Below are 26,706 nucleotides of genomic sequence, written 5' to 3' on the forward strand. Positions count from 1 at the left end.
ATTTCGCGCCAAACTTGACCGGATTCTTAGTGTGCGGGCAGCCGGAGAGGTGATCGCCGCTGCAGTCATGGTTCGTCCCCTGAACTGCATCGTCGCGGTGTCCCAGAATATGGGCATCGGCAAGAACGGAGACCTGCCCTGGCCTCCGCTCAGGTACTGGCCGGGCTGGGTTCGGGAAACCTAGGCTTTTCTTTTGCGTAGAGTCGGGCACCTGCCAGGGACGCGCAGGCCGACCTGTTTAGACGTCGGTGAGCCGGTAGGCCCTGCCTGCCTCAGCGAGAGGCCAAGCTGCCGTTGCCCGCGGCGATCCTCTGCCGTGCCAGCCTTTGCCCTGAGGCGCCCTAGCCAGGAGCAAAGTCTGGCCACTGGGCAGCACCCCACCCCCACCCCGGGGCTTGCACTGTTCATGGCCTCGCTGGAGCCTGAAAACACGTGACAGGGGTTAAAGCAGTGTTTCTCTTAACTTTCAGGAACGAGTTCAAGTACTTCCAAAGAATGACCACAACCTCTTCCGTGGAAGGTAACAGGGGGTTCTACTGCTTGCTTGAAGCAAGATTTCCAATGTAGACGTGTTAGTGGGAAGTCTCCCTTGGGAATCTGGGGCATCTGTGTCTTGCCAGAAACTTTTTGTGCGACTCCCAAAGTTTATTAAACCTCCTTTTTTGTTGTTTTGTTTGTTTTGCTTTTCAAGACAGGGTTTCTCTTGTAGTCCTGGCTGTCCTGGGCTCGGTTTGAAGACCAGGCTGTCTCTGCCATCCAAGTGCTAGAATTAAAGGCGTTGCAGCACCACGCCCGGCTTAAACATCCTTTTTAAATACATAAATTTGAAAATGTGTTAGCAAGCGCATATAACACGAATATAACTGGGCAGAATTGTTGCTGGGAGACATAAGACTTGAATAAATGCAGGAGTGCAGGCGAGAAGAGACTAAAAAGCATTTCTATGATATGACACCCTGTTGGATTTCTAGAGGCAGGAAGGCTTGGTGAGATGAAAGTTATAGTCTTCAGTGGGGCAGTCGGGGTGACTGACTTGAAGTCAGAGAACAGAGAACACTGGGCACTAACAATAAGGCCATTTCTAGTTGCCCGGAGGACATTCGGTGTAATTTCTCCCTAACAGACATGTCTACTTATCATGGTAGGAGGGGAATGGCAGAGCAGACGGGAAACAAAAGTCAGCAGTGCAGGCGTTGAGCAACGTTAGTAGGTCACTGGTAGACAAGTTGGCAAACGCTGTCCTAACAGTCAGCTCTCAAGAATCTAAGTGTCATGGCTGGGGAAATGGCTCTGAGGTCCCGAGTTCAAATCGCAGCACCCCAAATAAGAAGCTGGACACAGTGGCACACATCTGTAGGCAGAGACAGGAAGATCCCTGGGGCGTGTTCTCTAGTCAGATTTGCAGGCTCCAGGTTCAGTGAGGAACCTTGTCTCAAGAAAATAAGGTGAAGACACCAGCTTCACTCACTGCCTGGCCTGGCCTGTGCATATGGGTGCACAATATGCACAAAATAAAAAACAATTGTTTCAAGATTTTTTTTTTAAACTTGTGTTTTGAGAGTGCCTGTATACCTGTAGGTACAAAAATTGTATGCTGGTCCCCACAGAGGCCAGAAAAGAGTGTCAGTTCCCTAAAACCAGAGTAAAAAGCAACTGTGAGCCTCTGCATGTGGGAGGTGAGAACCAAGCCCAGGACCTCTACTGTGCTTTTAACAGCTAAACCATCTCTCTAGCCACCCCAAATCATTTTTTAGGGAACCCTAAATATAACATAGTAATTGTTACTATTCCTTTGCTCTGGATGTCTGAAAGTCAAGGTTTTTTTCCCAACTAATTAAATAAAAGATAGAAGCTATATGAATAAAGTTTCCATAACAGTACTTTGGTTTGGTTTTCAAGACAGGGTCTCTCTGTGTAGCCTTGGCTATCCTAGACTCGCTTTGTAGACCAGACTGGCCTTGAACTCAGAGCCATCTGCCTCCTCTGCCTCCTGAGTGCTGGGATTAAAGGTGTGCGCTACCATGCCCGGCGTCCATAACAGTACTTTTTAAATGTATTTTTTATTCTTTAAAAGAGGGTGTGGCGGCACACGCCTCTAATCCTAGCACTTGGAAGGCAGAGGCGGGCGGATAGCTGTGAGTTCAAGGCCAGCCTGGTCTACAGAGCGAGTCCAAAACAGCCCAGGCTACACAGAGAAACTCTGTCTCGTTGGGGGGGGGGGGGGGAGTTTTATATATTTATGCAGCATTTGTTGAACCCATCCATTTACCTTCTTGCTCCTCCTTGTGCCCCCTTCTCCCTCCCAAATTCATGTTCTACTTATTAATAATGCTGCCTGTGGCCATCAACTGGGGCGTGAGCCATGTACAGTCAGCCCAGACTCCAAACAATGGCTGACGTCCCTCCCTCAGAGGCCATCAACTGCCAATAGCGATCCACTATGGGTGGGGCCTCAGGAACCCCTCCTCCATGCTGCCATTTTGACTGGCTTGACCATGTGCAGGTACCAAAGCTGCTACGAGCGGATCCATACATACATCAGCCGTGTCTTGGCCAGAGTCAGCCTTTCCCATCTCTCTTCCCCTTCTACCAACCATCTTCCGCAATGGTCCCTGACCTTTGAACATAGGTATAGATTTCTCTGGTACAGATGACCCAGAGTGCAGGTGTTCTAGATGGTGAACACAGAAATGTTCTGAGTCTTTCATCTCAAGAACTCTAGGAGTAGAAACTATTCTTTTCTCCATCTTAGAGTTTATTAAAGCATAAATGGTTATCTAGTGGATGAAAAATCCAATCAACCTGAGCACTTTAAACTGAAACCGTGCTATATTTAGTTAATGAGTACTTACTTAATCTGAATTTTGGGTAAAGCCATTTGTCTTAATCTTTCTAAAGGATATCCACTAGATGTCACTGTGACAATCATCTTGCCTGTGTATGTCACTGAAAATATGTGTGTATTTTCAAAGCTGTCCTTTCTGCTTGATTTTATAGGTAAACAGAATCTGGTAATTATGGGTAAGAAAACCTGGTTCTCCATTCCTGAGAAGAGTCGACCTTTGAAGAACAGAATTAATATAGTTCTCAGTAGGGAACTCAAGTAAGTGCTGAGCCCACCACAAGAAAACTGTGGTCTCTTTCCCAGGACACAAATGAGTACATAGTAAAACGAGGCAGTATAAAGTTAAGTTGGTGGGCGTGTGTGTGTGTGTGTGTGTGTGTGTGTGTGTGTGTGTGTGTGTTTATTTGTGTGTATGCGTGCACACATGTGTGCAGCCATGCATACAAAGGTGAACATTACCCTTCCCTGTCCTCCCTGAGGATCTCTCTACCTTATTTTCTTGAGACAGGGTCTCTCACTGGGATCTAGGGCTCACCTGTAAGGTGAGGCTAGTTGACCAGTAAGATCCTAGAATCCTTCTGTCTCTGCTGATCCACTGATGGCATTCCAAGTACATACTCAAGCCAAGCTTTTTTTTTTTTTCCAACCATGTGCTAGGAATCAAACTCAAGTCCTTACACCTGCACAGCAGATACTTTACTGTGCTATCTCCCTGACCCCTAATAAATGACTCACAATCCACACAGGCTGTCCTCATCAGAACTCAACCCAACGCCCTAAAAATACTAGAGCCTTAGTCTACCAACTTAGGCCATGCAGCCACACTACCTAAATGAATATTGTACTATCAAAGGGGCAACTGAAACTAAATGGGCAGTTATACCTACCATGTGGTAACTTAATTCTGTCCCTTAAGAAGTTGATTTTATCACCTTAAGAATTAGAGGAAAAAATATGGTAACAGTTCTACAAGGTCCCTTAAGCCATTCTTTTATAGACCCAGCTCTCAGGTATATAATATGATTGATAACTTGTTTCTAGTTTCACAAAATAAAAATAAAAATGCCTATGTTTTGAGTTTCAGCAAATTTAAGTGGTTGTTCCATTTTTGGAATCAACTCTAAGCACAATAAGATCTGAAGGACATTCAGAAACTGGTCATGGTCAAGAACTCTATTATCTCTAGTTAGCCACAACACCCAGACACTTTGGGTTCTTTATACAGTGTCAGAAAGTAAAATATTTCAAAGTATTGAAGTGACCCAGGAATCGTCTAGAGGCAGGAGTATCTGTAATTGGCTTCTGCTAAGAATTTTCTTGTCCCCCAAACTAACATTTGAATAAATAGTTCCTTCCTTGCAACTGGAAATGTCTTAAGAACCTGAGGTGGTTGGGGCTGGAGAGATGGCTCAGTGGTTAAGAAAGCTACCTGCTCTTCCACAGGGCCTGAGTTTCATTCCCAACACCCACATGGCAGCTCACAACCAACTGCAACTCCAATCCTAGGAATCCAATGCATTCTGGCTTCCAAAGCACCAACCATGCATGCACATGGTGCATAGACACTCATCTATGCGAACACTTAAGCACATAAAATCAATAATAGCTTTAAAGAACTGGAGGTGGCGGAGTTAGTGGATAAGATTGGCTAGAAGTCAAATCCAGTAGCTTGACCTTGACCGTGACTTAGATATTGTCATTACTAGTCTTTACTTACTAAAATAACTTCCTGAGTCCTACAGGGGTCTATTTTACTTTGGATTTTTTAGGTCGGCAGATGATTATAACCTGCAGGAACGTTAGGGTTCAGGATATTGACTAGTCTTCATTAAATTAATGTGTAGTCGCCAGAAACAACGCAGCGCCCTGCAGCACCGGCACTGCATGGTTCATAGTCGTCAAGAATGTCATCCCCATGTGTTTATTCAAGAGCCACCCAGAGAGGCAGCGGCAGCAGAAGCCATAGTTGTGTCATAGCTTCATCGTGTGGATTGGCTCTCGCAGTTCTGAGGTGTGGTTACAGTGGCGAGCAGACTGTCAGGGGAGCGGGCTGGAACTTTCCAGTAGGTGCCCCAGTTGCTTATAGGAAATCTCAGCTCTACTCTTAGGGCCTTTCAGTGGTTTGAACCAAAGTCCTCATAGATGTCATTACATCCACAAGTATCTGAGTGAAGGGAAGTTGGAACAGCCCTGGGAGGGAGAGAAAACACTTTCCATAGCTGCATGCTAAGAGAGTCTCATGCAGGGTTTCTCCCACACCCCTCCTACGATGGCATGGGTTAAAAACTAGAAGGAAATACACAAACATTTACATCGGTTGCCTCTGGTGATGGGGAATATGTGACATACCTCTCGCCATCTGCCTCCATCTTCACGCTGCTCCCTTCTTGGTTGCTAGGATATTCTGAATATCACTCTCCTTGAAAAAAAAAATCAGCGTTCACAGGCTATATTCCCATTCCCAAGGACTTTTTAATAACATATTCTTGAATACTACTCAAATTTATTTATGGCCAGCTTGAGCTAAAATAAACATAAAGAAATCTCAGTGGGGGAGATATGAGGTTGAACCAACACTGCTTCTCAAGTGATGAGTCTAATTTCTTCTTTATGACCCCCCTATGGAGTATGTAATTGGATTTTGTTGCTTTATGTGTATTTATATATAACATTGAGTGGAATGCTTTGTTTTTGTTTTTAAGGCTGAAAATTTTTAAAGTCTTTATTATTGGGCATGCTAGAGAAGTTGGAATGTCAATTAGCAAAAGATTTTAGTAAGATTCATTTTTTTCTTCTGTTTCCAGCTTCTCCACTCAATTATCACCTTACAGATACTCAGAACTGGGTCCTGTATCACAGGATAGGCATTACACACGGCAGTCAGTATCGCTTATGCAGGCTTTTACTAGAACTTGGTTTTTAGCCTCTAACCCTTTTTTTTTTTTTTTTTTTTTAAACAAAATTCCAAATGTTCAATTTTACTAATAAAGACTCAGGAGCCAGATGCTGGGGTGAAAGCCTGCTAGCTCAGAGAGGCAGAGAAAGCATCTAGCTGACCTTCCAATGCAGCCTGATATCCCAGAAGGAAAACCCCTTCCCCTCATTGCTGTCTAAATACTCTTCAACTCAATGTCGCTCCTTCCTGTGTTTTCTTAGTCCTCGCCCTGTCAATTGCCTGCTTGTTCTTCCTATTTGCCCATGGTTGGCTTTATTGAGCCCTTGTTTACAGAAAGCTCTTAGGTTAAAAGTATGTGCTAGGGCTGAGCCACACCACAACAAGAAACAGGCTTTCCTAGTTCACAATTTTGGGGTTCACAATGTGATTAATTATCCTGCAACATAATTCCTCAAGGTAACCCCAAAAGTCACTAGGGTGTGGAGAAGGGATACTTCTTGTGAAGCTTTTCTAGGCAGTCAAATTGTAAACTTAGCAGAACTGAAGTGAGGATAGTGAGGCCTGCTGACAGTTATGAGGTGATGGTGACAATGGTTGCATGACTCGGAGCACACCAGATTCACTGATTTCTGTACCTCAGAAGGATGCATTGATTTACTTGGGGGGAGTAGCATGGGACATAAGGGCACAGACACATAATACTATCACCTACAAGGCTTTGTCATGAAGCTCTTAAGATTAATATCATGCTGGGCTATAGAGTGAGACTGTCTCAAAAATAACAGCAACAAAAAATATATGTATGAATCAATGAATGCCTTTGGTATCCAAAAATTAAATAAAGTTTCACATCAATGCTGTATCTGTGAGATTATCACTGGGACATCCCAGTTGTCCCCGTGACATAACACACTACACATCGTCTCCAGAACAGTCATTCTAAGTTTCATGGTGCAGTGATTTTTTTTTATGATTCCTCTACCACATTCTTTCTACTATGACAGTTTCCTCTTCTTAAAGCCTTTCCCTCTGATCCACACACGTAGCCCATTAAGGACTCGGTTACTGGGCCTCTCTTTCCTGCCCTGGCTCCAGGTAGCTTTGGGATTTGGCAAGGTCATAAGTAAAGTTTGCTGAGCCTCAACTGTATTATCTACTAATTGAGATTAATAAGAGCAGCTCTTAGGATGATTTTTCAGGATTCATTGAATTTTGTATGTTACATTTCTGACTTTTAGAGATGTACTTGTTACGGTTTGCACTTTTAAATGTCCCCAGAAAGCTCCTGTGTAAAAAGCTTAGCTACCAGCGGATGGACTTTTTAGGAGTGATTAGATTATGATAGTTCAGACTAACTTTATCAGTGGATTGATAGGTTCACAGCTGAATGTATATTAGTAGATGGTGCCTGGTTCTGGGCAATGGGTATTTAGAGCTTAGCTTTGGAACGAAATCTGCTTCCTATCTACTGTGAGGTGAGTCTCCTGGCTCTGCCACTTGTTAGCCAGCATGGCTGCTCTCCTTTACCTCAGGCCCAAAGCAATGGCGCTAGTAAATCATAGCTCAGAGTATGGGCCACACTAACTCTCTCCAGCCTAAGTTGATTTGCTCAAGTTTTTTGTCACAGCTAGAAGAAATAACCCAACACAGTGCTCATAGACACCACCTCACTGCCTTGTAGCTTATAGAAAATACTAATATTAGGAGCAGGGGGAGGAGCATAGTGCAAGGCCCTGGGTTTGTGCCCTAGCACCATAAAAACAGACATTTGTGATATTTGATTTCTCTTTGTAGTACATAAATCTTACCTTTTAACATTAATGGGATTGCGGTGAATAAGCTTATGGTCTCATTCTTTTGGGAGGGGGGTGATTCAAGACAGGGTTTCTTTGTGTAATAGCCCTGGCTGTCCTGGAACTCTCTTTGTAGACCAGGCTGGCCTCAATCTCACAGTGATCTGCCTGCCTCTGCCTCCCGCGTGCCGGGATTAAAGCATGCGCCACCACACCCAGCCCATGATGCTCACTTTTCACCTTAGCAAATCACTTTTTTTTTCTTGAATACTAAGACATGAGTAAGTCTCTCCTACCTAAACAAACTTGTACTCTCTCCTTTATTCCAGGTGACTAAAGACTGCCCTATTGTCCTCATTCATATTTTGAACCTCACCTTAAGTTCTTTTTTTTCCTACCTTCAACTTCCTCTGAGCTTCCATGTGTTAAGTAACTTGACTGTAGCCTACAGCAACCTCTCAGGATGTGCACCCTTTCCATGCTTTCAAGCATGTTTTACCTCTCTTGACACTCAGCCAAGGAGTGTCTGACATTGCCCCACCACAAATCATCACCATGTCTGGACCCAGATCCTTGCACATCTTCGTGTTCTGCTTTCGAGCTTTTTGGCCATCCCTGGAGCATGTCTCTGATTACCATCTTACCCTGTTAGGTGGAAGGACTGTTGGTTTTTAACCTTTACTGCCAGCCTAGAAGTTGCGAGCTCTTCACAGAATAAGTGGTCTTTGGGTGTCCTAAAGATAGGGACATCCTACTGACAACTATTTTGTACATTAGAAATTATAAAATAGTCTGCATTTCCCCACTTGGTATACTAGAAACTAAATTAGTTTAATAGCTACATGGGTTCTACTAAATAGACTACTTACTTACACATTGTTTCTAAATGGAGTACCTATTTAAACACATTGTTTCTTTTAATCCTCTGAATTCTCTGAGGATGAGAAACATAATACCAACCATGTCCACACAATTCTTGACGCAGAATTTGTATGATTGCCCCCCCCTTTTTTTTAAGCCCCTTTTCATGTTTATTTCATGTTTTTGTTTTGTTATGTTTTGGTTTTTTTAAGTAAACCAAAGAGTTTGTTCTAATTTCACTAGTTCTTCCATTGCTCTTCTATTATTCTAGAATCTAATTCAATATTGCACATGTGTTGTTTCTTTTCATTGTCTTCCAATCTATGACAAGACTATCATTTAATTACAATTAATCAAGGTTCATTTTATTCTGAAAACTTGCCTTGAGAGTTACTATGACCAAGAACATGTTCTAAAATAAAGAGCCAGATTGACCCACAGATAGAAAAGAGCCTCTCATTAGATGAAGAACTGACTGTGGTAACCTGAATAGGTCGGTTGTGGTTAAGACACCTGCCTGTGCATAAGAATGTCAAGCAACAGTTACTTGAAACCTCCTGGAAAAGCACGAGGTACCAGGAAGGCATCAGAGCTACTGTGCTTTCAAGCTGTTACGGAAGAGTTGTTTCTGAAGTAAAGGAGTTGAGTTTGCTCAACAGGGTAAATTAACTAATCAAGTACACAAAGGTTACTGGATGGCACTACATTTTCTTTCTTTAGGGTTCCTACTTTCAGATTGTGAGTATCAGCTCCTTGGTCGCCATCTTCTATACTTCACCACCATCCCCTTACTCCAGCTTCTATCACTGAAACCACTGACCATCCGCAGTCATCATAGACCATCCATTAGCTAAATCATCTCCATTGCTCTAAATCTTTATTACTTCTAGTTCATCGTCTGTCCTTGAACACTGTCATATCCAGTCTTGTCCCTGAGTTACCCTGATAGCCTCTGCTGATACATCACATCATTTAACTCACCTCGGCCTGCGTTGTTGGTTTGGTTTGGTTTGGTTTTCCCAGCATAAGTCCAGATATATTCTTTGTTCTATCCTAATTCCCTTACATACGACAAAGAGTGGAAAATTAAAATGGAAATCAGGAAGAGAGGGAGAATGCCACAAGGAAAGTGAATTGTCCCCATTAGTTCCTGATTAATCATTGTTAAAACTACCAGTTCAAAGACAATTATGTAAGCAATCCTTTTAAAGCACCAGCCAAGAACTTGACATTGAATTAATTAATAATTTCTCTTCTGCCTCTGATCACTGTGAAAGCCTAGTTGTATCAATCTTTTCATTTATAAAGGGAATTGCAACTCCCCTAACCATCAAAAAATAAGAGACCCGAAATTTGAGCTAGTTGACATAGGCTGTAAGTTTATTTAACATTTTCCTTTCTGAGTATTAATTATGTAACTGGTAACAAGCTCATTGTCAAATACCTTCTGTACTGTTCGAAATATGCAAGTTCTTTCTCCATGTACATTTATAGTCTGCGTGCTGCTTCAAATGTTTCTGGTCACTTGCATGTTCTCTGTCTAATGTTTAAGCATGACAGTTTGCAGACTGACAGAAAGAACTGTGCATAAACAGCTGTATACCCACCACCTAGATTCCGCCATCAATGTTAATGGTACTGGTTTTGCCACCATTGTCATCTATCTGCTTGGTGTTGTTTGTTGGCACATTTCAAAATAAAGGACAGAGCGAGCACATTTCCAGTGTGTCGTTAGCCAACATCCTGTGTTGCGGTGGTAGATGCTCATGCAGTGAGATGTACATTAGCCAAGTGTTGACAAAGATTTTCGCCTATGTAACCGTATTAAACCTCCTGAGAGTCCCCCAGTCTCCCCTGGGTAACCTTCACACCACCACAGCAGAGACAGCTAGTGTTGAGGTTGTTTTCCACTATAGATACCATGAGGTGTCACATACGGCTCAGTGTTTTGATTTGCAAGTACCATGCAGTCACAAAATGTGGAGTGGATGTTGAACATTGGCCATACATCCTAAGTACTTTGTGTTAAAAGAATTCGTTTTCATAGTTTGTTTCTTAGTTTCATAGTTAGTTTCATAGTTTGCTTCTGAGTGAGATTATTTGACTAGTGTGGGAAGGCTTTTACAAAAACCCTAATTTTTGTTTTGTTTTGTTTTGTTTTGTTTTTTTACCTCAGGGAACCACCACAAGGAGCTCATTTTCTTGCTAAAAGTCTAGATGATGCCTTAAAACTTATTGAACAGCCCGAGTTAGCAAATACAACAGACATGGTTTGGATAGTCGGAGGCAGTTCTGTTTATAAGGTAAGTAGAGTTAGGAAGAACTGCCCTTCCCTGCCTTCAGCCCTGAGCTGAGGGAGCAGCAGCATCCCTACTGCAAACTAAACAAGGGTCAAAGTAACTTACACTGTCGTGCAAAGCACATACGAAGGTCGATGTCAATCATCGTTTATACCAATCTGTTCTTTTTATTTATATGTTTTATGTATAAAATCATGTTTCGTTATGATGTTGCTGCATATTTCATGTGCTTTATTCATATTCCCCGCTCCCGCTGTCCACCCCCTCTTTCCAAACCCCCCAGCTCACCCTGTCTCATCCACTTCAGTGCCTTATTTCTAAGTCTGTTTGTAAGCTGGCAAATACCCAGACGACCTGAAGCGTGTTCATTTGCAGAGTGGCTCAGCTGAGATATGTCACCTGCTTCTTTTTTGTGATGGGAACACTTAAAGTCAACGCCCAGCAATGGCAAAAGCACAGTAGGACACTCTCCCTAGCCACAGCCACCATGCAGGGCGGTAGGTCCCTGGATCTTACTCTTCCTGTGTGACTGGGATCTCGTGGTCTTCCCACATGCCAGTCATTTTCAGTTCAAAGTGCTAGTTATTTCCAGTGTCAGAATCGGTCTGATTTCCTGAGCGCAGTGCTGACATAGAATGGCTTTCAACTCCTCAGGTGTGCCCAGGGTGAAGGCCATGCTGAGAAGGAATGGGGCTCAGTCAGCACAGGCAAACACTGGAAACTTTTCCTCAGCAACCACCATGCAGCATGAGGGCAGCAGGGGAGGGTGGCATGGTTTCGTATTACAGTGGGAAAAAGTGCGTAAAGCAAAAACTATTTCTATTCTGCTGTCATTTGGTACCAATCACTTCCAGTTTGTTTGCTTGCTTGTTTGTTTGGATATTCTTTGGAAAGATTAACATTTATGAGGAAGAAAAATTACTCCAACCCCTTTGAGGCATATGTTAACATATATGCACAGAAATGCTTTGAGAAAGGAGGACTGCAGCTTCCTAAGCTGATTATAAGCCCTCTGTATCTCACATTCCTGTTTCTGTAACATTGTCTCATATTAAAGTATATTCTGTAGACACTAAGGATTAAATGCACTTCTAATTGGCTCTACATTAAGAACGTACAGGCCTACAGGTAACGGGCTGTGTGTGGTAGTGCCTGTCATCCTGGGCCAGGTGCTGAAGTGGAGAATTCCGGTGCTCACTTTTGTACCATAAGAGCAAGAAGCCTGTGGCCCTCCAGGCCTGAAATACTCACTATATGTGAGTATACTCGCTTTACGGAAAGCTCACCCTGCATTGATGGAGAGCTGCAGGTGCAGAGTGGTTAGTAGAATATTTATTTGATTGCAGCAGTGATAATAAATGATTTAACATAAGTTGAAATACTGAAAGGAAAACGTGCTCTGTACTTGTATTTGGAAGTTCAGAAAAACAACTTGAAATTGTATATATATATATCTATTTTTTTCTTCCTATATGTGTTTAAGGATTGATAGTTATCAATGCTTTCTTAGATCTGCACTTAAGGGTTATTCTTTCCATTAAAAAAATAGGCTATTTCTTCCAAGGAAATTTTATCTATAAAAACTGTCCAATTAACATTATAGACACTGGTTAGAAAAGTGTCTAACCAGTGAGTGAATGCCATTCGGGGAATGCCCTGGCTACAGAGCAATGGGGCCATTTTTAGGTAGAGGCAGTAATGAAAGTACGCTGATGGGGCTGGAGCCATGGCTCAGCAGTTAAGAGCTCTTGCTGCACAATCCTGAGGACCAGGGTTTAGATCCCGGCACCCACACAGCAAGCAGGCATCCTGTAAACTCCCACAGCTCCAACTCTGAGTGATTCCGTCGCCTCCTCTGGCCTGTGCACACACAGGCACACTCACCCACAGAGACACACAAATAAGTAAATAAGCCCTTTTGGAGAAATAGTGTTCTCCTGGTGTTTTCAGCCTTGACGATCTCAGAGAAGTACTCACGTTCAAGTGTGCAGATGCAAACTTCTCTTTGGAAAAGCAACTGGGTAATGAGGGATGAGCCCTGAAAAGAACAACCTAAGGAAAACAGCCTAACCAAATACTTACATTAAAAAGAATTATTAATAAACTAGAGGCAGAATATATTTTCATAATTGGTAATTATGCCTAGTGCTATTCTCAGGGTAGCTGAGGCTTTAGAGTAGGGGGTTTACATAGTAGTTTGAGGGTGCTGGAGAGGTGGGCCAGTGGTTAAGAGAGAGCACTTGATGCTTTTTCAGAGGATTTGAGTTCAGCGTGCAGCGTCCACATCAGGTGGCTCACAACCACCTGTAACTGCAACTCCTCTGGCCTCCACAGACACCTGTCCTCACATAACCAGACCCACACAAAGAGGAGTTACATACACACGTCATTTAAAATAATATCTATAGTAAGTTTGAACAGCAGTAAACATGCATTTAATGCTTGGCATAAACTTAACTAAAGAAAGAATCTTCTGGTCTCTGTCTTTGAACACAGGTGAAGGGAAATAACACCTCCTGTTTTGTTTTGTTTTAAAGGAAGCCATGAATCAGCCAGGCCACCTCAGACTCTTTGTGACAAGGATCATGCAGGAATTTGAAAGTGACACGTTCTTCCCAGAAATTGATTTGGGGAAATATAAACTTCTCCCAGAGTAAGTATAAAATTATCAATTATTCAGAAGCACTTTATGGACAGGAGAAAGGGGGAGCTAATAAGGAGAAAGAACAATGGCATGTATTATGAAAATAAACATGTCACAACAGAGCCCATGGCTATTAAATAAAAGAAACTAATAAAAAAAAAGAGGAGAAAGAATTATAGAGAAAAGTAGCTTTTCTCAGACTTGAAGTGACAGTGTGTTATATAGAAGGATACTTTATAAAAGTTTTTATTTTATTTCATACCCTGTATTTGGATCACAGTCATTCCACTTCCCCGCCTTCTTCCAGGTCATTTTCTCTCTCTCTCTCTTTAAGAACAAAAACAAAAATCATGGATCCCAGTCTGCGCTGGCTGTTGACAGGACAGTGGGACTCTATTGACGAAAACTAACCTTCCCTCTCTTGGCAGCTGTCAGTTACTAGCAGCTCCTTGGTTAAGGTGGGATTTGTACCCACTCCCCACGCGTCATGCCAGGAGTTGGTTTGGCTTGAGCTTGTGCAACTCTTGTGCATTCAGTCACTGTGGGCGCATGTGTACATCCCCCCCATATTGTATCTGGAAAACGCTGTCTCCTTGAAGTCACCCACCACCTTTGGCTCTTAAGGTTTTTCTACGCCTTTTCCGTGTCGATCACTGAGCCTTAAGGGAAAAAGTGTGTGCAATGTAGACATCACACCTAGGGCTGAGATGCCAACATGTGCATTTCCGTGTTAGTAGCCATCAACTGCAAGAAGAAAAGTCTCTGGTGAGAGTTGAGCATCTATGAGGATAGCAACATATTATTGAGGTTCATTTTATTGCTGTGTTAAGTTAGCAGAATAACTGTACTAGATTTTTCCCCTGGGGCTCATGACCTACGGAGAGAGAGAGAGAAAGAGAGACAGAAGTTGAGCAGTTGGTTGCTCCCATACATGCATGCCACTATTAAGCCAGTGAGCATATCTTGCAGGCAAGTTGCTATTGTAGCTCACAGAGTTCAAAGCAGGTGAGACTGATGATAATCTTCTCTGATAGCCTGTGTCATCTTCAAGCACTGTGAGTGCTAGCCAACAGGAATGAAGCTTCTGAGTGCCAGCTAAGATTTCTCCGTGTTCTATGGCATAAGAATATCATGCCTTTTTTCACATAATGTATGCTTAATTAATTTTTTGCTCAGGGGCTTAACATAAACTACACAGATGAGTTACAGGGCTTGCCAATATTCATGTCTTTAAGAAAACTTCCTTCAGCTGGTGTAATGTGGCTGTTTTTTCTGAACTGAAACATCCCCTCCTACGGGAAGGAGAAAAGGTTTAAGACTTAGGAAGTAAATTCAGTTTACAAGCTACCAGGAGCTCCTCGTGCTTAGGAGTGACAAGGCCCTCCCTAGAGGTTATACGAGTGATGACAGCTGCTGAGGAGAAGAGACTGGCCAGCTGAGCTGCCTGCCAACTGTGCACGGGGCTCCAGGGATGCAGCTTTTGTTCTGTTGCCAGTGCCCTATCTGGAATAGAGGTTTGAAATCTACTTTAATAGACTTGGAAATATGCAGGCTTTAATGATCTTAGTGGCAGCCAGCAGTTGTCACCAGTTCGCTCTCGGGGAATCAGGCCTGTCTTCGGCACTGTAAATGTGGTGCTGATTCTGCCTGCCCACCCTGGAGACAGCTTTTTTAAAGTGAGGTTGGGCTAGGGGGCAAGTGACAAGCATGAGACCATGGGGTCTGGATGTTGCAGTGTGAGAGGTCCTCTATACAGAGAGCCATCTACACTGAGATGAAGATGACAAGGAACAGCCACACAAGAGCAGGAAGGGCAATCCAGAGGCAGGAGTGGGGAGCCTGAGGCAAAGATGAGGGTGCCTGTTCTGTGTGCCAGGAGGAGGCCAATGACTCAGACCGAGTGCTGGCTTAGAGGATTCTCAGGTGGGGACATTGTCCCGGCTGCTGCGGCAAATGCACTAAAGAGGAACCAGAGGAGTCTGGTGTGGGCGAAGGATGAGGGATCATAGGTTAAGGTGGCCACAGTGGTGAAGAGGCAGAAGAAAGGCTTCCCTTGTGATTCCTGCAGGAAGCTCCCTAGTTAGGAAACCTTAGAGCATCTTAGTCTATAGCCACTTTAAACTGTTCCCTGTAGAAAGTAAATTATATCAGCACTTTCAGACCACTTCTTACATTCTTCCAGATAGTCTCAACTGTGTCCAGTAATTATCCTTTGAGTGTGATTTTGTTTCTTACACATTCCCTAAAGAAACATTAACAACTTAGTCTGGGTAAATGGGTTGTCAAGCTTTAGAGTAACAGTCTTGTTACCCTATGGAATGACAGTCTTGCATCACATAACTCCAGCATTTTCCTTGGGCTCCTAATTCCAAACAAACAGAAAATCACAAGAGCCAGTAGCAGTAAAAGTACAGGCTTTGCTTAGGCTCCTAAAGTGACAGACGAAGACCACAGCTGGTCACTTCATAAAATGCTTATGTAAAAAGCACACCCTGTGTATTTTTTATTCTACATAAATTGTGAGTTCTCACATTATGTGAGCATAAGCCTCAGCTCTCCGTTCTTGTTTCTTTTTCTGCTACTAACAATAGGAACAGACTGCTTATAATCAGCTTCATTTAAATACCTTTCTAAGGCTTACTGGTTCTAATCAGAACTTTTCCAAGGCACTGACCCTTGATGCTCCTTGACAACTTAAAATCAATGTGCATCTCTGACTTAAAAGACAATCCCCCTTGCTGACGTAGGCCCGCGTTCACCTGTGGAGACTGAGTGACTCCTGCTAACACTTATCCACATATACCCTCACAGTCTCAGCTGATTGTGAGTGGGAAGGTCTCCTCCTGAACTCTCATTTCTTCTCCGCTGGTCTATGTGTATCGTTCTGCCACTGCTGCACCACCTTGCTTGCTTTTGCCTGGGTCTCGTGAAGCCTGGGCCTGGCTAGCGAGCCAAGGATGGCTGCAGCTACTTCACTTGGCTGGCTGCATATAACCATCAAGAATTCTAACTCGTAATCAGGAAGCATAATCTTTGCGGCTCTGTTCTGTTCCAGGATTGCTTTTTGTTGCTCTGGGTGCCTTGGGTTTCTATGGATTTTATATCACAGGCCAGTTTCTGACAGAAAGCAAGCTGGGATTCTCATAGGTGTTGTGCCCACAGAGCACTCTGAAGAGTGGCCGTCTCCAAACAGCATGAAGTCCTAAGCCTTGAGCATGGCGGAGGTTTTCACCTAGGGAGATGGTTACTCTCTTGTGCTAAGTAATGCTGTACAGCATCCAGCATCTTGTGCTGCACTGAGTTATTTCATTCATTTTGATGGTATTGTTCTGTTTTCAGACTGTTCATGCCAGTGTATAAAACTACAAATCACTGTATCTGATGTCCTGTGACCTCATAGTTGGAGCTTATATAGACAACTATTGTCTATATTTGTTGACAGTTATGTAACGTACTCATCTGGTACCCTGTAACTCTAAAGCTAGAATTAATAGTGATAATTGCATTAATTAAATTATCAATTTAATTTAATAAATTTAAATAATTAATTAAAGCTAGAATTAATAGCTATAGTACACTCTTAGCAGTAATGTAGCAAAATAAAGATGAAAGTAAGAACTATCCCATGCTTAGTGTCGTCTCCTGCTTTACTTCCTCCTTTTGGTCAGATGTCTGTTATTTCTTTCTCTTACCTAATTATCTGGTCCAGAATCTCTAGCAGGGTGACTAGGAAGTTAGAGCAAAGATCTTACTTGTCTTGTTCATGGCCCTAGTAGAAAAGCACGTGACTTTATCACACTGAGGAAGGTCCCTTCAACTTTTAGTTCATTAAGTGCTTTGATCATGAAAGACTGTTGGATTTTACTACATAATCTTTCTGACCCATTTGACACTATTAATACTGTATTTTATGTGGTTTGTTTTCCTATTAAACTAAACTTGCATTTCTGAGGTCAGTTCTACATGGTAATTGTATGTGATATTTTTCATATGTTGGCAGAGTCGGCGTGCTACGTTTTATTAAAGATTTTTGCATTTGTATCCCTAAGACACATTGATATATGACTTACCAATCAATGTTCAGCTGGTCTTGGAATCAGGCTGTGCTGACTTGCAGGGGGAGTCAGGAAGTGCTGTCTCCTGCTTGTTAGAAAAGCTAAGGAGCGGGCGCTGGTCCTTCTGGTCCTTCCCCATCACAGGCGTTTGCGGTGAGTGGACCTAGACAGGAAAAGACCGTTGCTGTGACGTGGACATTCTAAACGACACTCCACACAAACAGAATGCCTGTTCCATTGTAGCAGTTAGTAGCCACCTGTTCTCTGACCTGCATTAACATCACAGTAGCCACCTTAACTCAGAGTAGGGGGAATCCCCTAACTGGGGGACATTAAGCAGGTCTGTCTTCCTCTAGACAGTAAGTGTCTTAGTTAGGGTACCTACCCTGTGCTAAAGCATAGTGACCAAAAGAGCAACTTGGGGAGGAATGGATTTATTCCACCTTGTGCTTCCAGACAGCAGTCCACCATGGAAAGATGTCAGGGCAGGACGTGGAGACAGGGACCGATGCTGCTCACTGCCTTGCTCTCCATGGCTTATTCAGCCTGCTTTCTCATATGCCCCAGGACCACTACCCACAATGGGCCGGGCCCACTCATGTCAATTACCACACAGATAATATGGGCCAATTTGATGGGAACATTTTCTTGATAAGATTCTTCTTTCCCAGATGCCCCCACCTTGTGTTGAATTGACATAAAAAGTAGCCAGCCTGTAGCCTCTTTGTCTAGCAGGCAGTAGAATTGCTCCATCCTGGACCTTTGTCTCTAAGCCTCTCATGGCCCCTCATGTTTAGAAATGAGCTTTAATCATTCTCCACTCCCCTTCATTTTCCCACCATTACCCACTAAGTTTACATGTATATTTTTTTTAAGTAAATGATCAAACTCATACCCCCATTTTATCCCTTTTCATTCCTCCCCTGTCCACCCTCACTATTCCCTCACAATTTGATGTTTTGTTTTGTTTTATTACACACTGAGTCCACTCAGTGCAGCTAGTATGTGCATGCTTGTGGGGTCACCTACCTCCCGTGGGTAGGCTTTCAGAGGCCACATCCCTGAGGAAAAATGACTCTTCCTCCCCCCACCCCCCCGGTGGCCAATAGTTGTCAAAAGCTTATGATGGGACTTCTTGGCTTCCTCTCCTACCCATGCTTAGATCTTGTATAGGTCTAATACATGCAGTCAAGAGAGTGAGCTCATATGTGTAATAGCCCTCTCTTGTCTAGAAACTACAGCTGTTCTACAGCTGTCCGCCTCTTACATTCTTTCCAACCCCTCTTGCACAATGATCCCTGAACCTTGGAATGAAGGTAGGTGTGTGTGTGTGTGTGTGTGTGTGAGAGAGAGAGAGATAAAGGTCAGAGGACAGCCTCAGGGGTCATCCTCAGGAAGACTGTCCTCTTTGAGACTGGTTTCTCCTTGCCTGGAATTCACTCAGTCTGGCCAGCAGATCCCAAGTACCTCCTGTCTCTACCACCACAGCACTGAAGCATGTCCTTGGCACCATAGCTGATGTTTTTATGTGGATGAGTGGCAAGCTCATTAGCATTTGTTTTGAGCCCCATTGTCTCCATTAGCTGGCTATTACTCTTAGGTTTATACACGTTTCCTTTCAAACAAACACTCATTGACATGACACTACATAGATTTTGGGGGTTTTTCCTTTCTTCCTCCCTTTCCTTCTTTTGTTCTTTCTTTCTTTCCTTCTTTTTTTCTCTTTTTATCACCACTGTAATGAAAGAAACATAAAAGCATGGACTGCTGTGAGTAGAGAATGAACTAGAAAATGGATGAAGCATCACATGCCACGAGCCTAAGATCAGAAGTTCATATGAATGAAACAGTGGTTTTCCCCCACTGGGACGAAGAATCTTATCAAGAAAATGTTCCCATCAAATTGGCCCATATTATCTGTGTGGTAATTAACATGAGTGGACCCAGCCCGTTGTGGGTGGTGGTCCTCATGGGCAGGTGGTCCTGGGGCCTTTCTTTTCCTTTTAAGTCCTTGCCTATGCAATTGTTCCTTCAGCAGCACTGAGACAGCCCATACCATACAGCTCTGTTCTCATTGATCTTGCTTGGAAGAAATTTATCTGTCTCAAACTTCATGAGATCTTAACCAAACCAGTAGGCCCAAAAGTTTTAGATCAGTACTATTCTGTTTAATAAGCTAAAAAAGGGGGGGAGGGGACATTAGAAGCTGTGCTAGTCTGTGTTTTTCATCACTATAATAGAACTTTTAAAAAGAGGCAGAGTTCTGGACCCTCAAAGGTGTGCTACAAGCCTCAGCACTGCTCCTGGTGAAGACCTCATAGCAGGTGGCTCACAATGACAAGCATTCCTAGAGGGAGCAATCACACTTGGGATCAGAAAGACAGAGAGACTGGAGTCTCCTGGGCCCTTCCCATTAACCTAGGTCCCACTTAAAGGTCCACCACAGCCTCCCATGGCATCGCACAGAACGAGGCTCTTAACGTATAATACCTTAGAAGACAACCCCTTCCACACCACAGCAGAGTTGGTAGTTGGTTCCAAAGCCAGGACCCATCGGGGAACACCACAGGGTAGATGTTAGAAGCCCTATGCTTTCTCTTTGCCTTTTCAGGATGCTGGCATACTTGTCCAGAACCTCCACTAGAGCCTGTTCTTCTGGTACAATACCCATTTTATTTTAGTTGCAGTTCGTTTTCTTATAGAAAACTGTTTCAAATTCTGTTTGTCTCTGAGAGCTTCTACCAAATCATCTCCGGATTGCTATAGTCTTTTATTATTTCAGAGCTGTTTATTCTGACTCTTAATGCTTGAAGATCCTAAATAGGAGGAAGTGTGGGTGGAGCCTAAGAATAGGTAGTACACCAATTCCTGTGGGCCTTGAGCTCTAGGATCCAAGTCCTGGCCTGGGAAGATGGTTTACTTAAAAGTACCTGCAGTGTTGGCAGATAGAGTCAAGGAAACAACTGTGGCCCCCAGGTGAGTGCACTCACAGGAACATGTACCTAGGCCACACACAGGCACACACAGCCCAGGTACAGTGTTTGTTTGGAATTAAGTTGGGGTGGTAGTTCACAACTATAATCTCAGCACTCAGGAGTCTGCAAGTTCAAAGCCAGACTGAAATACAGAAAGAGATCCTATGTCAAAACCAAAAAAGCTTAGAATTGTAGATATAATTATAGCCATTAAAAACACAAAACGATAGTAGAGGGGGGAAAAAACTGGATTTATTAAGTTCAGTTTTAGTTTCACAGCAAAATTGTCATTAAAACCCTGGCTACTGAGCATGCTCAGCAGGTTGGTAATCAGATGTTATTCTTGGCTTTAGGAAGAAGCCCTTAGTGCCCTGTTTTGTCTTACTGATTAGCAATCTTGATGCTGAAGTTTACGCACACACACACAATATGCAAATGTGGCCTTTCTTGACTCATTCCCAAAAAAAAATTGTAGTTGAAAATTGGCCTAGTAAAATCAGTTGTTTAAAGGCAGAACACTAGAGAGGCTAGAAAGTGGTTGACAAATAGGAGAGCTTATTTTGACACGAATGTTTCCATATTGTAACTAACGTCTGTTATTTCTCATCAGTGCATTATGTGTCACAAGACATTTTAAAGTCTTCTGAAGCATCTTTGCCAACAGTGAGCTTAGAGTAGTACCTAACGCTAGAAAGGAGTGTTTGTGGAATACTTACCATGTCAGACACTATGCTACTCTGAAGAAGCCAGGCAGGTATACACAGGAGAACCAAAGATGAAAACAGCAGCTCCTGGGCCCTCTCTTGTAGGCTGCCATGAGGCCTGCACAATAGTGAGGCATTATCAACATCTGAGGGGCAATTGTAGGGCATGGGGATGCTCAGTGGGATCTATCTAAGTGTCCAGAGGGCCTGAGCAGAGCCCGAAGTGAGACTTAGGGGATGGAGAGATCAGGTGTACTCTAGTTCTAACAAAGCAGTCACAGAATGCCACGTTGCCAGGTCAGCAGAGCCATGCAGCGTCGACAAGCCAACAGAAACCAAGAATCTGCCAAGTTCCAGGCACACACCTTCAGTTCTAAGCAGCTACAGATAATTTGGTTTTCCTTTCCTAAGAAATTGCCAACTAGCTCATCGGTAGAGTGGGAAGATATAAGAGAAATAGGGAACTGGGGTTCATTTTTGAGGAAAAAATATGGACTAAAAATAAAGAAGATATAGGACTTTGCATTTTCTAGCTTTATATAGTTTGCTGTTTTCCTTCTGTCGCCTTGTGCTATATGTATGACGTTAGGAGCCACTTTGAAGAAAAAAACCAGGGGGTGGCACCTTTCTCACTTGCCACGGTATTAATGCCTTTGGCTGAGACGTCAAGGAAGCCATGCTGTTTTCAGTGGATGCTGAATCGAACTGTGACTCTTCCTCTTTTCCAGGTACCCAGGTGTCCTTTCTGAGGTCCAGGAGGAAGAGGGCATCAAGTATAAGTTTGAAGTGTATGAAAAGAAAGACTAATGGGAAGATGCTTTCTGGTTGCCTTCAAGTTCTCCTGCTTTCTTTCCTCCTAAAAGTTTGCATTTTATGAGTAATTATTTCCTTAGTGGGGGGTAGTTGGGAGCAAGTGTTTGTTCTATGGTTCTGGAGATGGAAGCCCAGATGCCCTGTGCATGCTGGGCAAAGGCTGTACTGCTGAGTCATCCCCCACCCCCAGCCCCTACATAACGCTAAACAGTATGTTTTCATTCCCCATTAATCTAAATTATATTAAATATGCTTCAAGAAATATTGCTTGCTGTAAAGGTCTCAATGCCCCTCCCATCCCAGCAGATGCACAGAATAGTGGGTGTACAGAGACACACACCCCCCCAAAAAAGTGTAGAGCTTGTGGGAACATGAACTGATATGGGCCTCACAGAGAAAGGAATAGACAGATAACTCCAAAGGGTGGAAATGGGTTTTAAACAGCAGAGCTGGAACTCAGACTTTAAAAGAAAATTAGATCAAAGTAGAGACTCAATTATTCTGTGCACATCACACTCTCAGCAAAGTTCTGTTCACTCAGACAGAAAATCAGTATATTGAAAACTCCATTATGTTCCATAGAGATGGGACAGGTGGAAGATTATGTAAGGCCTGAAACATTTAAATTTTCTGTTTCTCATCTTCAGTGAGATTCCAAGGGATATTGCAGCGACAGGACAAGAATAGGCTGCTTTCTACAAAGAAAAAAACTTAACTAATAGCAAGGATAATAGCTACTGTTAAGAACGCAGAGATAATGAATCGAGAATGGGTAGTACTTGGAATGAAAAATTAATAAGTTAGAAACTAAACTTCATAACAATGAAAAAATGAGAATTCAAATATTTTTCCTATCATCTCAGCAGGGTTTATATCATTAGGTCAAAAAAAAAGTATTCTCTGCCATGCCTTGTAAATTAATGCAATTTTTTTTTTATTTATTTTTATTTAATGTGCATTCGTGGTTTGTCTGCATGTTTATGTGAGGGTATCAGATCTTAGAGTTGCAGGCACTTGTGAGCTGCCATGTGAGTGCTGGGAATTGAACTCAGGTCCTCTGGAAGAACAGTTAGTGCTCTTAACCACTAAGCCATCTCTCCAGTACCACCACCACCCCCCATATGATCTTTCTTTTTTTCTTTACAATTTTATGTGTATTTACAATGTATCTTAGTCATAGCAGATCCAAATCCCCCTCCTACTCCCTCTACCACCTTCATATCTTTTTTATTTTTCATAACCCACTGAAAGCAGTTCATGCTTTCTACATGCTCCTAGGTGTGGGCCACCCACTCGAGTATGGACAACCTACCAGTGGCCACACACATCCGGCAGCCATCAGTTGCCAATAGCTCTTCAACTGTGGGTACAGCCATACGAAGCTCTCTTCCATCCATGCTGGAAAACTGACTGGCTTGATCTGCATGTAAGCATAGCTGCTGTGGGCTTGTGAGTGCAGTGCCATGTTATGTCCTACAGACAGCATTCTATGTATAGCACTCCTTGCCATCCTTCAGACCTTAGCTTCTTCCCACCACTGCTTCCCGCTGCTCCCTGAGCCTTTGACAAGGGTGCTGGCATAAAATAAAATCAGAGCTGGGTGTTACACACAGCCACTGATTTCTCTGATTTTTATCAGTTATGAGTCTTTACACTGACTGCTGTCCACTGCAAAAAAGAACTTCTTCTCTGACTAGCATTGAGAGCAGTACTAATCCAAGGTATAAATACAGATTTTTAGAAGCCACTTTGAAAACCTATCCATTTAGCAAAACAACAGTAGTGGGTTCCCCTTTAGAGCTTCCCATGGCTGTGGTAGTCATGGGCATTTGACCGGTTTTACACTGCACACAAATCCTCACCTGTGGAGCAGGCTTCAGAGCTAATTAGAAAGCAGTTGGTTACCACTGTAGCAGCCATGCCACTGTTGTACCAGTAGAGCAACATCCATCTATCAATGCAGGACCCACCCCTAGGCAAGTCCATTCATGACTTTTCTCCCCTGGTGATATGCAAAGCACCTTCTGGCACTGTGAAAGCTATCAGGTAAGGAGGAAATTTGCAAGTCAGTTCCAGATTGATTTCTCTATGTCCTGCAACCAAAAATGTGTTGTGCCTTCTAGCTATAGCGGGCAACCAAGACCAATGTGTGTCTACATTTAATAACCATCGTTCACCGATGTATAAAGTACCTCCATCCAAACTTCTTTTTTCTTTAGTTACAATTATCTTACAAAGCAGTGGGCTATTTTGTTTTCTCAGACATCCTTACTTTTGGATAACCCATACTGTAGATACAGTCTTTTGAATGTAAGTTAATAGTCAGTTTAAATTCACAATATTCTAGGTTTGGATCCAGAAATACTACCTGATAATCTTGAACAGAAATATGGACTCAAGGAGCCAGGGAGACAGCTGAGTTCGTTCCCTATAAAGCATGTATAACCAGTGATTACTAAAGGACTCTGAGACAAGCTGAGCTTATCTAGAAGAAACCAGCTAAGCCTCTTGGAAAGAAGTTGAGACCAGCAGAGCTGTCTGGAAGAGGCTTGGGCCCTCGGAACTACCTGGAAAGTGCACTCCAATCTGTTGAGCCACGCTAGCATAGGCTTTTGGTGATAAAACTGTCTTTGAGTTATTTCCGCTTCTGTAATAACCCCAATAAAATGCATTGGTTCACCAAGCTGATGGCATTGTTCTTTTTGGGCTTCCATATGTGGGATCTGGGATCTACTGATACTTGGCTCATGTCTCTCCAGGAAGTAGTATACAGTGATTTAGATCCTTGTTGCCCATGTAAGAAGCCAAGTACAGTGGCATATGTGTGTGGCCCCAGCGATGGTGCAGTAGGGGAGAGAGTGGCAGTTTACTGGCAACCCAGACAACCCAATTAGTAAGTACCCAGGACAGAGAGAAACACTAACTCGGAACCTTAGATAGAGAGCAATAGAAGACACCTCACATTAACCTCCATAGTCAAGCACATAAGCACACGCCCCAATAGTACACACACATCACACACGAAGAGAATCCAAAGGAAAGTTGTTACAGCATTATCTTTTAAATTTGCAAAAGCCTAAATGTCAAAGAAATGAATAGTTACTATGTCTATAAAATACAATATATTGCAGCACTTGCAAAGGATGTGGCCTAACAGAAAATGCTTAAGTAAAAGAAACAAAGTATAATGAACACACACACAAAATAATCTAGTATTAGCATGTCTCTGCATAATATATATTATAAATAGTTGACAATAGTGCAATTTTCTGTTTCAGTTTGTCTTCCATGATTAGGATTTTTGGAAACTATATTTTATGCAAAATTATTTAAGCTGTTAACTCACAGCCTTTGTTTTCAACAGGAAATGAAGGTACAGCGCATCAAAAGTCTTCCATCAGGGGAGAGGGGCCAGACCGCACAGAAGAAAGGATCAACTACAGAAATAATGGTGTTTCTTGCAGTGACTATAACCTGAAAACTACCAGTATCCAGAATGTAAGGGCCTCTGTGATTAGAACAGGAAAAGAAACAAGTTGTGTTGAATGATTTTAATATTTAATATTGAGTCACGGAATTATTAAGGTGGCAGTTATTCCTTAACGTGCTATTATATAAAAGACACAGAAACCTGCTAGATCTTAAATAAGGCTCAGTGGACTTGCATATGGTCTCCGTTTGGGCTGCGTCTCCCCATCATGGCAGTACTTAGAGCAAGCTGGTCTCCGCCAGTGTTTTTAGCTAATCTAACCCAGGGCAGCCTGTCCTCTCCTTGTGGCCCTTCTGTAACCCACAAGCCTGGGAACCTTGGCTCCGCCTACCTCTCTCCTGCCCAGCCCAGGTGCAGGCAACTTTATTTGCCAATCAGGGTCAATTGGGGAGGGAAGGTTTACACCATGTCATTTTGAAAATGTGAGAATTTGCTGGTAAGGATCTGGGGAGAGGAGAGCCAAGCAACTATCACTCGAATAGTAGCTTCAGCTCAACCCAAAAAAAGTTGTTTAAAGAAGAAATCGAAGTGGCCAGTAAATACATACAGAGGTTAAACCTCCCACTCGAACGGAGGGGAACACGGGGAAATTCCGTGTGACTTTCTCGCCGTTGTCAGACTTCAGTGACACTGATACTTCCTGAGGATGAGGGTGTGAACACTCGTGAACACAGCAGTTTCACAGTGGACAAAGGCCAGGAGCAAGCCTCACACATGTGACTATGAGAAGCTAAAAGCAGCCTGGAAATCTAGAGGCAAGGGAATTCTTGTTCTACTATTTTAGGATGAGTTCTCTCCAAAGCATACTCTGAAACATTTCAGTGGAAGTGGTCTGTGTAGTGGGTGGTACCAGAAAGCACCAGGAAAGCAAGAGACCTGGTTCAAGGTCAGTAAGAAAGTTCTCATTGGCGAGCTGATAAGCCTGGGAAATTGAGGGAAGAAAGCTGCAGTACACAGGACTCCAGTCATCAGCTGGGGGATGTTCCAAGTTGCCAGCTTTTGTTCTGTGTAAACTGAACACACTCCAGCTGCCAACGTCCCAAGTGTTTGCAACAAAAAGCAGCTAACATGAGTGAAAAAAAAAATATTCAACACATGTTTCTGCCACTTTCTACATTTAAAAAAAATGTAGACAGCCCAGCAATTTATTTGGAATATAAGGCTGGGGTAAAGATGTGATAGGAGCTCACATCAGAGCATCGTGCATATTGAGAAACATGTGATCTGTTTTAACATTAGAAGTAAAGGTTTCAGGGCTGGAGAGATGGCTCAGCGCTTATGAGCACCGTCTGCTCTCCGAGAGATCCTGAGTTCAATTCCCAGCAACCAC

General features: G+C 43.0%; 1 protein-coding gene across 1 annotated transcript; it reads left to right on the top strand.

The window, feature by feature from the left end:
- Positions 1-22: 22 nt before the first annotated feature.
- On the top strand, positions 23-21,921 carry Dhfr (dihydrofolate reductase). The gene is made up of 6 exons (XM_051172246.1): positions 23-153; positions 471-520; positions 2,998-3,103; positions 10,572-10,698; positions 13,233-13,348; positions 21,802-21,921. Exons 1-6 carry the CDS (start codon positions 68-70, stop codon positions 21,878-21,880), a joined length of 564 nt encoding a protein of 187 aa, XP_051028203.1. The 5' UTR covers positions 23-67; the 3' UTR covers positions 21,881-21,921.
- Positions 21,922-26,706: the final 4,785 nt, after the last annotated feature.

This window comes from Acomys russatus, chromosome 30 (genome assembly GCF_903995435.1).
Source record: "Acomys russatus chromosome 30, mAcoRus1.1, whole genome shotgun sequence".
NCBI lineage: Eukaryota > Metazoa > Chordata > Mammalia > Rodentia > Muridae > Acomys > Acomys russatus.

Bases quoted from the DNA above. Each gene is read 5' to 3' on its own strand.
- Dhfr (XM_051172246.1), top strand. From the start codon at position 68: ATGGTTCGTCCCCTGAACTGCATCGTCGCGGTGTCCCAGAATATGGGC. The intron at 3,104-10,571 runs GTAAGTGCTGAG...TTTTTACCTCAG, and splicing joins GTTCTCAGTAGGGAACTCAA to GGAACCACCACAAGGAGCTC. The intron at 10,699-13,232 runs GTAAGTAGAGTT...TTTGTTTTAAAG, and splicing joins GAGGCAGTTCTGTTTATAAG to GAAGCCATGAATCAGCCAGG.